Genomic DNA, 14014 nt, shown 5'->3' on the forward strand with positions numbered 1-14014 from the left:
TGTGGGGGTGTAGTGCTTATTTGCAAATGGGGATGCTTTCTTTTAATTTGTATCATAATCATTGTCCACCAAGCTTAACTTTAATGTAGTAATTTTATCTCCTGCTGGAAATATTTCATGCAGTATGACTTTTATTTTACATCAGACTATGAGTAAATTGAGGTTTCTTTGAAGGAGGACACCAACCCTTTCGGTAGGCACTGTTGGCGCAGGCCAAATCCTGAACTGATATGTTCTCCTGCATGCTATTCTTCATTTTGAAATTATGCTTGATAAATAAGTTATATGTATATTGAATTGTACTATTCCATCAGGTCCAGCCAAATACAGAGATGGTAAACAACGTAAGGAAGTTGGAACGGATTCCTGGTACAAACTACATGCTCAAGAAGTACAAGAAAAGGTTGTCTCCAGTACCAGGCAAGACTTATGTCATGAATAAGAAAAATACTGAACTTTGTAATAAAATGTTTAACAAATGACGTGAACTCTTTTAGAAAGAGACCATTTATAAAAGAAAGTTGGTTACATATTGTAATTATTTTTGTTAAATAATATATGATGACATGTATTGTGATATTTTTGTTATTCTAACATGTGAGTGACTTCTTACAGATTTTTATATTATTCCTATTAGCATATCATAGTATTTTTAGGTAGTATTTATTTCTGAATGTAAATGCACTTGAAAAACAAATTGTCTGACTTGGATTCAGGTAAGTTAGTGAAGTATTAAAGATATGAATGCATGCCCAGTAAATAGTTCCTTCCTAAAAAGTTAGCTCAAGTATCATACAGTTTGTATTGAAAAGATATAAAAGTGCCCTTAACCCCTTCAACACGAAGATGCGTATGTTGCATCCTTGCGTGCCCCGTACCATATCCAAGGATGCGCATACTGCATCCTGGCTCGCTTTAGCCACGCTTTAGCACCTCACACGGCCAAACCACGTCAAGACTCTGTGGCATGCTGGTGATTTTGGTTTCTGACCATGAAGAGTGATCGAGGTGACTCGTCTTGGCGCGTTGGCCGACCTTATTTCGGGTAGGTGTGACAGGGGTTTATGCTTGTATAACAGACTGTAGGCCTACAGCCTGGTTAAGTAGCAACTGCAGCCTGAGCTGTGCTTACATTGTGAGCTCCACAAGCTACTGAGGGGGAAGTGTGAGTGGACTAGGGGCTGAGATAAGACAAACACTGTGTATTGTGTAAGCAAACAATCATGACAAGAATGCCACTTTCATGTTTGGTTATGACTTCTTTTTTCTGGATTACATTTTTAGTGTAAGTTTGTAACTGTAATGTAAGCAGGAAAGGAGAGTGGATCAGGCTAGGCTATCAAAAGCAGTATCTCCATCCTTCGAGTCAGGATTGCCGATCAGTGAGGAGTTGAAGCCAAATAAGTGGGAGTCACTGTTTATGCACTATTTAACTTAACCCTCATTTTTGTATAGCCTACATGTTAGAAAGAAGTGATGAACCGAGAGATGAACTTTACGAAAAAAATTTGACTAGGCTACAAGAAAGCTAATTTTGGGGGTTTAAGGAAATATGAGAAATGATACTGGAGTATATTTGATGAAACAAGTAATGTGCATGAAAGATGGGAGTGTTTCCTAAAAATATACAAAAAGTTGAAACTATGTGCAATAGATGACCAGAATATATACCAAGGATAATTACTGTGTCAATTTAGGTTCAAAATAGCTGAGTATAAGAAATTTACTACATAGGGCAAATGGTTGAGTAAGAGAAACAACAGAACAAAGGAGAACCAAAGACCAGCAAAACATGACTAGTACATACAATTCAGAGGAGAGGAAGAAAAGAACTTTGCGAGAAATGTGATAGAAACGTGTAAAGAAGAACCTAAACTTTTCTATCAATATATCAGTGGGAAATTGAAACAAAGAAGGTATCAGAAAAATGAGAACCGAAAGGAAAGTGATTAGGAGGCAAAGGAACACACAGAAATTATGAACAATTGTATTCAAGTTTTCACGGTGGAAAATGACAACGGAGAAATTATTTTTACATCTGCCTATAGGGCCGATAGACTTTCTTCAGGGGCCTGGTGGTCGGCCCAAGCCTGTCATGGCGCAGGCAATTTTTTATAGTGGCGCCAGTTATGCTTGGCTTGGCCCGGAACTCATTTTTTATTCACTTGGACGGTTTCTTCTAGAGTCTGGGTTGATGGATGGTTTTCAGGACAGTATGTGGGTAGTCTTAGGCCACTCGGCGGTGACTGAAAAATCCCAGGTGGTAGCGTGGGGATTCAAATCGACATTATCCATGGCGTGATGAATGCGGGCCCCGCACGCTAACCACTCACCCACCGCCAAAGAGGGAGTTTGTGTGTTATTTATATATTAATATATTAACAAACATTCATATATTCATATATTAAAAAAAAAAGATCACCGGAGTGTTTATAAACAGAAGGAAGCCTGTCTTCGAAATTACAAGTGCTGATAAAAACTGAGAACAAATAAGAATTTTTCGTCAGTGTTTCCCAGAAACCAGCTACCTGATTAATGACACTCACTATTTCCATGCTATTCAATGTAGCTTATCTGTCTTGAGAAGAGAATATCTGTGAACTAAGCTGTGACAAGTCCAGATTATTGCACTAAAGGTATAACATAGGATAAGAACAGTGTCTAATGCTGAGATGTGCGTGGCAAGTGAGGAGCGAGCGTTGAATATGTAGACAGTGCAGCGAACAACCTCCGCTGGCCCAGCCCACCACGACCCGTCCAGCATGGCCGTCACCACACCGAGCGAATAAAAGATGAAACCGCCAAACATCAACAAGCTCACCCATGAGGCACCCTGGTGATGAAAAGTTGCATTATTATTATTATTATCATTATCATTATTATTATTATTATTATTATTATTATTATTATTATTATTATTATTATTATTATTATTGTTATTACTACAACTACTACTACTGCTACTGCTACTACTACTACTACTACTACTACTACTACTACTATTACTACTACTGCTGCTGCTGCTGCTGCTGCTGCTGCTTCTACTACTGCTTCTACCACTACTACTACTATTATTATCACAGCCCCCCTTGCCCCCCCAAAATTAAGGTCCTGTATCACTATAGAGTATCAATGAGTTACGACATAACATGACTTACGACTACGACCACAGCGGGTATGATCATTACAGTTGATCAATTGTATATATCAGGGAGAATACCTATATCCTACTTCTTTATTTGCATGGAAGGAGACAATTCAAGGGCAAAAAATACAGTAACTAAAAAAACCTGCAATCCACTGCCCCCATTCATGGGAAAGAAAATTTATCAAAAGCATAGTCAATTAAGTTGAAGTGTTTTGATATTCATCTCTTGGAAGCATGCATGCAAGTTATACAGAGAATGAATACCGACAAAGGAAGCTGTCTTTTGAGGTTATGGTGTTATATTGCATGTTTCTTGTGGAATATTGTTCTTTATGATTGCGCTGTGCAGTTAAGATATGTGCTGTGCGGCACAGGAACATGCATATTATGGTGCAATTAAACCTCGCTTAACCAACGTTTGTGCAACGAAAATTTGTTTTAACAAATGTTATTTTTTACTGCCTTACTTAACAAATGCCAAAATTTGCCTTAACGAATTTTTACCCATGAGAAATTTCTACCCCTTTACTTCGGGGTTCTGCTTATAGGTGGGGTACAATGTATGGGTTTCCTGTGTGCGGAATATTCATACCCTATGTCTCTGGAAACTAATAAGATATCCTTATTTCTATAAAAATAATAATACATGAATATTGTATGTTGTGCAGGTAATCGGAGTTACGAAATATGCGACTTATGACCACTTGCACTCCACCAGGCTCTCTGAAAAGAGGAGACCCGGCAATGAAGAGATCAATAGCGGGGGCTCTACCTGCCACTGGTCAGACCAGAACAATGGTGCCCATCTCAAAGGAGTAGCTATAACTATTTCTAGCTAACTACAGTCCTCTGTTGTCGGGGTTACTTCGACTGATGAGTTTATGCTGCTGGTGAGGTTGAAGCACACTTTGGGCTTCATATCTCTTATTGCAGTGTACACCACCTACTGAGATGTATGATGTTCTGTGCCAAGCTCGAATTTATAGTCAAAGAATATAGAGGAAAGTCGTCCTGCCAGTTTGGCTCTGTCATGGAGGACTAGCACCCTTGCGAGGAGAGATAAGGAGAGGCATCTCAGAGGTTTCACTGAGGACTTCGAGGATTGTCTAAATGCAAATGACCTTTGACCTGCCTTCTGAGCTCGAAAGAAGCTTAACTCAAATCCTCATCTCACACTAGCACTACATGAACGGCTGATGGGCAGATAGTATCAAATACAGATGGGTACCGCCTCGTTGGACCGAGTATTTTGGACAGCTGTACAGTACTGTCTCCAGGATTGCTAGTTTCAAGCTTGAGATTCACCGAGTTTGCGATAGGGACCCAAAAAATTCGATTTTTATTGAAAACTGAAATTGCGATATGACCCAAAAGGAAAAGGCTGCTAAAACCGGGTTTTTTCACACCTTGTTGTGGTCCTTGACTCCCATTCTCGCTCTTACCCACCCCCTTGGCCTTTCCATTGGCTGCAGGAAGCATGGTGAGTGGGATCCGGGCAGCCAGGCGCATGTGTGCGAGCAGGCCTGACCGCGCGCTGGGCCCGAGCAGCTGACGGGCGGCTGATGATGGCGATGGTGATGATGAGTGTTGGCGGCGTGGCCCCCGCATCGGCGCTACCCAAACGGCAATTTCACTGGGGCACGCGTGTGTGTGGCTGTGCCCATTGTGGGCCCAGGCTCCTCAATTTGCCAATTCTCACTTTCCACATGTTGCGCGGGACCCCTTTCCTCTCTTCCATCTCTTCTTTTTGAAAAAGAAGAGATGGAAAGAAAAGAAAGGGATCCCGTGCAACATGTGGAAAACAAGAATCGGCACAAACAACAAACAAAGCCACACACACATGGGCCCCGACAAAAACACTGTTCAGGCGGCGCCGATGCAAAGGCCACGCCGCCGACACTCATCACCACCATCACCATCATCAGTCGCCCGTCAGCTGCTCGGGCCCAGTGCACGGCCGGGGCCGTCTGCACACATGCGCTTGGCCACCCGGATGGGTGGCCAAGCGCAAGATGTTGAAGGTTTTCAATTTTCCCCATAAGAATAATGGTTCAAAGTTTGCGATTTCAACGTTTGCGACCCGCAACGTCGACCTATTTATTGCAAATCTGGAGACAGTACTGTACTTGGCAGTCCCCAAGCGGACAGCCCTCTTTGGCTGGTTTGCAGATGGCGGCTGCTGATCCACCAATAGACGAAGCTCCACCCTCGCTGACAGAGGTGAGAGAGGTTGTGAGGAAGTTGAAGGGTGGAGAGGCAGCTGGAATCTGTAATATTAGCTCGGTGATGCTGAAAGTCGGAGGTAAAACCATGATCCATGGGTTGCATGCAGTGCTAATTGGCATGTGGCAGTCCGGTGTCATTCCTCCTGACTGGAAAAGGGGGTTGGTTGTCCCTATCCGGAAAGAGAAAGGGGACTGACAGGACTGCAACAACTACCGTGGTATTACATTCCTCAGTGTGCCGGGCAAAGTTCTCTCTCATCTACTGCTGATGCGAATTCGATATCATATGCTAAAAACTCAGAGACCTGAGCAATCTGGGATCACCCCCATTAATTAAGTCAACAACTGACCGGATCGTAGCACTTAATGTCCTTGTGGAGCGCAGAGTTGAGTTTCGGCTGTAGCTAGATCCTGTTAAAATACTTGAGGAGGAGTTCAGATGTGGAGTTTTATTTGACCCAAGATTGAAAGAAAGGTCCTTTTGTCTCGATCTTGATTTGACCAATGTTGCAACTGCTATGCAATTATTCCTCACATCGCCAGTGCCAGTGTGAAATTAATGGTCATTTTCAAAATTGTCTTATTAAAAACTGATTCCATTCAAAATGGCTTAATTAAAGAATGAGCGAATTTTTTAGCTGTGACATGAATTGAAAATATCACTTCCTCAGTGGCATTTCGAAACATCATTGAATAGTTTTCTCATAATATATCAAGAAAAATAAAATTGTTGTAAATATTTGTACATGTCATCATGCTCATGTTTCAATAAAAAAAAAACTACAGATCATATTTCACATCTTTTGATTATGATGGTCCCCAAAATTATGGGTGGCGTAGGGCCCATTATGAGCTTAATCCGGCCCTGTATCTTACCGAGAAGCGATTGAGCAGTACTTGCTGTATCAGGAGAGTCACAACCATGTGCGAAGTGGCGTACAGCAGCTGCCATTGGGGAATTTTAGGGTCATACTTTGGTCTGGGAGCTGTTATGACAGGAAACTTGGCAGGGTCCCCCAGGCGCGGAGACCCTGGGGTCCAGCCGGGTCCATAGAACACTGCTTTTAGAGAGTCCTTCCAAGTGGACATGCTGCGCGCCTTGCGGAACACCTCGCCGAAGTAGTAAACCTGTGGACAAACCCACAGAGTGACTGGGGGGGAGGGGGAAGGAACAGATCATCTGAAGCATGGAGTGAGGCATGGAAATCGAGGAAATCATCTGCCATGGCTAAAATAAGATAAAAAGCTATTTTTGCATCATTAAGGTACTTGTAGGATGTTACGAACTAGATCATCTCAGGTGGAAAGTATAAATGTTCAGTACTTTAGTATTACCAGAGGAAGCTGGCGGGCTGGGCGTGGCAAGCAAAGAATATCTTCGGTGAGCGTGTGCCACATCTTAAAAATGATTGTGTATTCATCTCCTGTGACACTTGTATATGATAACAAAAAAGAATACACATAGTGATACAATTTTACTGTAAATATTCTGAATTTTTAAGGAACAGTAAACCATATTGATAAGATACCTATATATATGTGACAATCTCATTTTCTGGCGATGCCATGAATGCTTTGTCGCTTTATGCGGCTTTTATCATGGGTCTTGGATGGGCAAATGAAATAATAATTATGTGTAAAAAAACATAGAAAATATATCTCTAAACACGACAGTAAATTGTATTGCTTTAATTAGCCACTGAAAACGTGGCAAGGGCGGCAAAGCTGAGGTGGGACATCACGTGGGTGAAAATATGGAGAAGTGACAATAGTGTAAGCCGTTAATAACCTCGGCCTGCCACGACCCGCTCAGCAGTTTCCTCAGATTTTACTGAATTAAGAACGTGTATCAGAAGCTGAGCATTATTATAGAAGAATCGGACCTGGTGATAAAGGGCGTTGTGGGTCTGCGGCTGCTGCGTAAGGCCATACACGATCTCTGTGTCGTCACGTTCCATCTCGTAGGTGCCAAAAAGAAAGTCCCACACAGCCAGCACGCTCGCGTAGTTCTTGTCAAGACACCAATTGTTGGCACCTGAGGCCGTGGGAAAGATTAAATCAGAGTGTGAATAATGTAAATTCTTTCTGCCTACATTGTCAGAATATCAACTTGTTTGTTATGATTAGCTATGATTAGCCTGCCAATTATGTGAGATATTGTTTTCAGCTAAGTGTGAAAACAGTGTGTGTGTGTGTGTGTGTGTGTGTTGATCTGTCTGTCTATTTGTGAAATCAGCATTGGTTTCACCTTAGAGTTAACTTCAACATGAGCGAGCGTGGGAGTACACACACACACACAACAAAGTGGATGGCGCCAGCCGCACCACTATAAACACTTGCCTGCGCCATAACGGGCTGGGGTCGACCACCAAACCCCACCATTCCACCCACCCCACCTGTCGGCGCCATAGGCCAAAACGTAAAACACACACACACACACACACACACACTAACGCGGATATGCACGTGCACTTACGCACGGGTGCATACACCCAGACACAGACGGCGTTCGGCGCACACACTGGAAGGATGTATCAGACGGCTTGGCCCTTTGAATACTTTGCACCACTTCCAGAGGAACTTATAGTAAAACCTGATTACCCTGATCGTTTTGGCGTTGGCTTTAGCGGGTACGTCCTTTTCCGCTATGCTGCCACATCATTGTCTCCAATTCGGATTAGAGCCTAGGTGTGAAGTAAAGCCATCGCCCCATCCACTCTCTCTCTCTCTCTCTCTCTCTCTCTCTCTCTCTCTCTCTCTCTCTCTCTCTCTCTCTCTCTCTCTCGAAATAAGTGAATTATGGCGATTCTCACCAAAGCGGTTGATTTTCCAAAATTCGCGGTTTAATGACAAGGGCGCCGCAAAATCAAAAGAGTAAGCCGTCCATTACTTTAGATGTCACTGCAACAGGTGATCGAACCAATATATGACACAATTTGCTAAAAACGAGGAAAGTCGTTGTGGCCGCCATGTGCAGCAAACATACGGCGGCTGGGTTATGAAGGCGATCGTGTTGCCTTGGAAGGACGAATATACGATTGTAATGTCACTGTAATGCAGTACATAGTTGTTTCTTGCGTGAAAGTAAAGAATCTGCAGGAGATGGTTATGGAACACTGGATTGTGGCACGTGGCAATACTTACCATGATGAACACGGTGGAAGGAAGGTGTGCCAATCACATACTCAAGAGGCCCAAGTTTGCCGATGACAGTGGTATGTAACCAAAATTGGTACACAAGATTTAAACTATTGTGAGCTAGCAGCGAAGGGAAAGGGATGCCCAACAGTGCCATGGGATAATAGCAGTTGAAGTTGATAGTTTTTTGAAAAATTGACAAACGTAGCCCCGTTGACAAATTGTAGTTCTCGCTGAGGTGATGGATCTGATGCACCGCCCAAATTATGTTTATCTCTGTCGGAGAAAAAAAAAAGTTAATAAGTACATCGATAGCACTGCCTAGCCTTTTTATCTAATAAGTTGTGTTACCCTGGCAATACAAAACGGCTATTACTACAACAAAGTGGTGCTTTATCATTTTGCTCGAATGCTTGTACTACTTTATTCTGTTAGAATAGACCATACATTACCATGGTTGGCCCGGTGGATCCAGTAGGTCCAGAAGTCGACAAGGACAAATGTTATCAGCCATGTGTAGAGGGAGTTCCAAGGCAAGTCGAATATGCGGTACTGGTACAGCCACTCGTACCCAACCAGCACTGTTCCCGACATCAGCACTCTGACCGAAGGAGAAGGCTTTTTCAGATACTACCAAACTTTGCATTAAAAAATATGTTTGTTATTTGAACCTGAACTGTAACACTTATCACCAGTTTATAACTCCCGAAAAGCCTTATTGCAGAGTTTCCAGAAGACTCTTATCAGCACTACATCTGCTTTCCGTGTCACAAAGAGCACTTTCGAATATTTCTCCAATCCTTGTCACCAGCTCTGAGGGACTTTTTTTTTTTTTTTTTTTTTTTTTTTTTTTTTACAGCAAAGGAGACAGCTCAAGGGCACAAAAAAGTAAACATTAATAAAAAAAAGCCCAAAAAAAAGCCCGCTACTCGCTGCTCCTAAAAAGAATCCAAAGAGGTGGCCGAAAGATAAGTCAGTTTCGGGAGGAGAGGTGTCCTGATACCCTCCTCTTGAAAGAGTTCAAGTCGTAGGCAGGAGGAAATACAGATGAAGGAAGATTGTTCCAGAGTTTACCAGCGTGAGGGATGAAAGAGTGAAGATGCTGGTTGACTCTTGCATAAGGGGTTTGGACAGTATAGGGATGAGCATGAGTAGAAAGTCGTGTGCAGCGAGGCCGCGGGAGGAGGGAGGGCAGTTAGCAAGTTCAGAAGAGCAGTCAGCGTGGAAATATCGATAGAAGATAGAAAGAGAGGCAACATTGCGGCGGAATTTAAGAGGTAGAAGACTATCAGTATGAGGAGGAGAGCTGATGAGACGAAGAGCCTTTGCCTCCACTCTGTCCAGAAGAGCTGTGTGAGGGAGCCCCCACACATGAGTTGCATACTCCATACGAGGGCGGACAAGGCCCTGTAAATGGACAGCAACTGTGCAGGGGAGAAGAATTGGCGGAGACGGTACAGAACGCCCAGCCTCGAGGAAGCTGATTTAGTAAGAGATGAGATGAAGTGTCCATTTGAGATTTTGAGTTAAGGATAGACCGAGGATGTTTAGTGTTGAAGAAGGTGATAGCTGGGTGATGTCAAAGAATAGGGAATAGTTGTTTGGAAGATTGTGTCGAGTGGATAGGTGGAGAAACTGTGTTTTTGAGGCGTTGAAGGACACCAGGTTCTTCTTGCCCCAATCGGAAATAATAGTAAGGTCTGAGGCTAAGCGTTCTGCAGCCTCCAGCCTTGAGTCGTTAAGTTCCTGAAGGGTGGGTCTTCTATTAAAAGAAGTTGAATAATGCAGAGTGGAATCATCGGCGTAGGAATGGATAGGACAGTTCGTTTTGGAAAGAAGATCATCAATGAACAACAGAAAAGAGGAGATAGGACAGAACTGTGGGACACCACTGTTAATAGATTTAGGGAAGAACAGTGACCGTCTACCACGGCAGAAATAGAACGGTCAGAAAGGAAACTGGAGATAAAGGTACAGAGAGAAGGATAGAAACCGTAGGAGGGTAGTTTAGAAAGCAAAGATTTGTGCCAGACCCTATCAAAAGCTTTTGATATGTCCAGCGCAATAGCAAAAGTTTCACCGAAACGGCTAAGAGATATATATATATATATATATATATATATATATATATATATATATATATATATATATATATATATATATATATATATATATATATATATATATATATACACACACACTTTTGAAGATGGCCGCCAGTAGTGTCGCCTGGAAAATCTTACCCATTGTTATTTGTCACACTGTTCCATGAACTTAGTCTCACCTGACGCTCTCAAACAGGATCCCAGAACTCAAACCCGAAACGACATCGCTGATGGTTTCTCTCTCCCCCAGCAACCATCGCATCACTACCTCTAGCACCATGAAGACGGTGAAGACTGGAAGAGCCTAAAAAGGATAAAAATGTTGCATTGATGACGTTGACACCGTGGTGCAATCTCGTGATGAAAATTTTGTTGTAGTGTACGAGAAAAAACAAATATTATTATAAGAAAGAAATTAGGAATATATATATATATATATATATATATATATATATATATATATATATATATATATATATATATATATATATATATATATATATATATATATATATATACACACACTTTTGAAGATGGCCGCCATTATTGTCGCCTTCCTATGCATAGTGAGGAGGACTGATTGTTTCCGTCGCTTTCTGTTTGTCATTCTGTTTGTCCATTACCAAAATATCTTTTGCCAAACTATCTTGGAAACGGGTTGACATAGTCATCAAATACACGTGACCTCAAACTCAAACGGTTTAACTTTGAGAAACTCTGATAAAAAAACTGACTTTTAATAATGGCAAATAAATTAAAGAAAAAGATTGAGTGATTTAGGGCGGTGATATGGAAAAGAAAGTCTCCTTGAGAGTCAAATAAACACACACACACACACACACACACACACACACACACACACACACACACACACACCTCGTTGATGTAGTTCGGCACCTCTTCGGCGTGCTGGAAGGTGGTGGCGTTGGGCTCCACCAGGTAAAAGAGGGTTCCCAGGCGACGCACCGCCGCCTCCATGGTGCCTTGCATCGCTTCTTAGCTGCTGGGGAGACCGAATACCTGTCCTGACCCCTGCCGCCGCTCTTTTTCTTCTTCAAATGCACCACAACTATTGTCAGAAGACGAAAGGCTATAAAGGAAAAGAATGTGCAAAACTATATTATTTCACGAGCCTGCAATGTTTAATAAGTAGGCTCATTCTCGACGTACACAGTGTGACTCATCCAACTGACATTCTACACAAATTTCCCATTGTGTTCCACCTCTTCTTGACTATCGTTTCTAAAGTATTACTAAGAAAACAGGCATGGAGCGTGAGCCTAAAGTAAAGTTTAGAAAGCACTATAATGGACCCTAGGCTCGTGGTCTTATAGGCCTACTTCATGCACCACAGATCAAAGAGATGGTTGAGATGGTCTAACAACCTTGACGGCCAACATACGGTAAACAGGCTTAGGTGCTGCAGTGGTCTTGTAGAGCCATGATAGACAAGTGCAGCTATAAAACAAGGTCCCAGTAGGAGTAGCCTGACCATGTGTGCCAAGTTGCCAGCCCCACCACAACCCATTAATACAGCAGTGTGGGATACTGGCTTTCCCCTTCCAATAATAAACAGCGGCTCCAAATATTGTGCAGTGAATGATTCCATGGTTACGGGGGCGATCAGTGTCACTGGAGAAAGGGGCACAAAGTGTGGGTTTTACTTCGCAAAGGTCTAAAAAAGAGCTGATCAAATTATTTACTGTTAATAAGAGAGAATACTGACATTGAAAAAAAAAATTTTTTCAGTGATTTTCCAGAACACATTGATGCAAACCAATTCACCCGTCGACTTGCCGACGAGCCTTTCCTCGTGTGTTCATGTTTCACGCTGCAAAGGATGCGCGTCTCACCACAGTCCTAGTGTACGTGCAAGCAACAGGTCGGCCGTAAGCCGCTGTTCTCTTGACCACTGCGGGACTCGCTGCACGGGCTACACAGCACCAGATTAAAGATTCAGTTGTACGTTGTAGTAGTGGACGCCGTGATAACCCCACATTTGTTTCATTAAGTAGTCACTTGCACTTTTACCAAACTTTCGCCGGCGCCTGTAAAAGTCCAGTATAATCGGAGAACAGGAGTGCTATCTCTACCTGCGACCCGTGTGCTGGCTGGCAGCGGCGACACGAGGACCGACTGAGTGAGGCTGTGCTTCGGCCGGCCACCCGCCCCTTGCCGGGCGGCGACAGGCGGCTTGCGTAACGCGGCGGCAATTAGAACGTAAATATCAATTTTTTTTTATTCATTCTACGGAAGGGTAAGGACGACTCAAAAAAACTTGTCAAAAAGAATTGTACATGACACACACACACACACACCAGTCACACACACACGCAAAGGGCCGCGGTGTAGATTAGCACCTCGCCGCCATCCTCTCTCTGCCCCCAGCACACTACTCGCCCTTTCCCTTTTGTCTCAATTTTTAGCTTTCCCAAACCCTCCCAAACCATCCCCCCCCCCCCTCTCTCTCTCTCTCTCTCTCTCTCTCTCTCTCTCTCTTTAGCGTAGCCTATATAGTATTAGTTCTTTGTATTTATTATTTGTATATTTTTAGCCTAACAGCTGCAATAACTTCATTAACCTGTTATTGTTATTATTATTATTATTATTATTATTATTATTATTATTATTATTATTATTATTATTATTATTATTTTTATTATTATTATTATTATTATTATTATTATTACACACACACACACACACACACACACACACACACACACACACACACACACATACACACACACACATCGCGAGTTCAGAAAGTGATCAGACCATAGTGAATTCCGCACACAAACAGCGCAGGCAAGTGTTTTATAGTGGCGCCGTTCTTGCTTGGCTCATTCTATCCCCAGGAGCTACACACACACACACACACACACACACACACACACACACACACACACACACACACACACACACACACACTCTCTCTCTCTCTCTCTCTCTCATTCTAAACAACCCGATGTGCGACCCTCCATTGCATACGATTCTTGAATAGCGGCCTTTCATGTGAAAAGTATGCACACCCCTGATTTACGTTAACGATCATAATTAGGGTATACAAGTGATTTAAGAAATTTTGATGATGAACGTTTTATGTGTACGAAAAAAAGAAAACGCATTAAGTAGTAGATTCTATGTCATTTCAACTGCAAAAGGGACTTGAGTATGACTGCACAACTGCCTGAAGTCGCAATAAAAGTTTAAGATTTATATACAGTATTGGTGTTGATAATATAAGCTCAGAAATTATCCTTAAGTCATCCCTAGCACTGGTTAGGCACCTTTTATGCTGCTTATTTTTAGTCCCCTTGCTACAAAAAGAATGTAAGGTAGCCAAAGGTGGGTGCATACGCTATAGCTGCGCGTGGCTGCGGTGCTCACTTCCGAAC

The 14014-nt window shown here is 42.6% G+C and overlaps 2 protein-coding genes across 6 annotated transcripts in view; one reads left to right on the forward strand and one right to left on the reverse strand.

Annotated features, from left to right (window-relative positions):
- Positions 1-612, forward strand: part of LOC126998459 (microsomal triglyceride transfer protein large subunit-like) — a 43721-nt gene extending 43109 nt beyond the window's left edge. For all 4 annotated transcript variants that reach the window (XM_050860164.1, XM_050860166.1, XM_050860165.1 and 1 more), the window contains one exon: positions 315-612. In XM_050860164.1, the coding sequence (XP_050716121.1) occupies positions 315-482 (168 nt within the window). In that variant the 3' untranslated portion in view covers positions 483-612. The remainder of the gene's footprint in view (positions 1-314) is intronic.
- A 1363-nt stretch (positions 613-1975) lies between these two features.
- Positions 1976-12812, reverse strand: LOC126998462 (alkylglycerol monooxygenase-like). Of its 2 annotated transcripts, none has more exons than XM_050860172.1 (8): positions 12710-12812; positions 11493-11706; positions 10796-10920; positions 8964-9112; positions 8518-8787; positions 7257-7408; positions 6250-6501; positions 1976-2833 (listed from the first exon to the last, which is right to left on the reverse strand). In XM_050860172.1, exons 2-8 carry the CDS (start codon positions 11604-11606, stop codon positions 2561-2563), a joined length of 1335 nt encoding a protein of 444 aa, XP_050716129.1. In that variant the 5' UTR covers positions 11607-11706; positions 12710-12812; the 3' UTR covers positions 1976-2560. The 2 variants fall into 2 exon arrangements, with proteins under 2 accessions (XP_050716129.1, XP_050716130.1); XM_050860173.1 differs by having other exon boundaries at positions 11493-11685; positions 12710-12766.
- Between the last annotated feature and the right edge of the window lie 1202 nt (positions 12813-14014).

The sequence above is a fragment of the Eriocheir sinensis genome, chromosome 14, assembly GCF_024679095.1.
Source record: "Eriocheir sinensis breed Jianghai 21 chromosome 14, ASM2467909v1, whole genome shotgun sequence".
In the NCBI taxonomy this organism is placed as follows: Eukaryota; Metazoa; Arthropoda; class Malacostraca; order Decapoda; family Varunidae; genus Eriocheir; species Eriocheir sinensis.

What these genes read in the sequence shown, in the direction of transcription:
- LOC126998462 (XM_050860172.1), bottom strand. Translation starts at nt 11,606, where the DNA reads ATGCAAGGCACCATGGAGGCGGCGGTGCGTCGCCTGGGAACCCTCTTT. An exon ending in TGCCGAACTACATCAACGAG is followed by an intron (nt 10,921 to 11,492) that starts GTGTGTGTGTGT and finishes TATCCTTTTTAG; the next exon opens with GCTCTTCCAGTCTTCACCGT. An exon ending in GATCCACCGGGCCAACCATG is followed by an intron (nt 8,788 to 8,963) that starts GTAATGTATGGT and finishes TTTCTCCGACAG; the next exon opens with AGATAAACATAATTTGGGCG.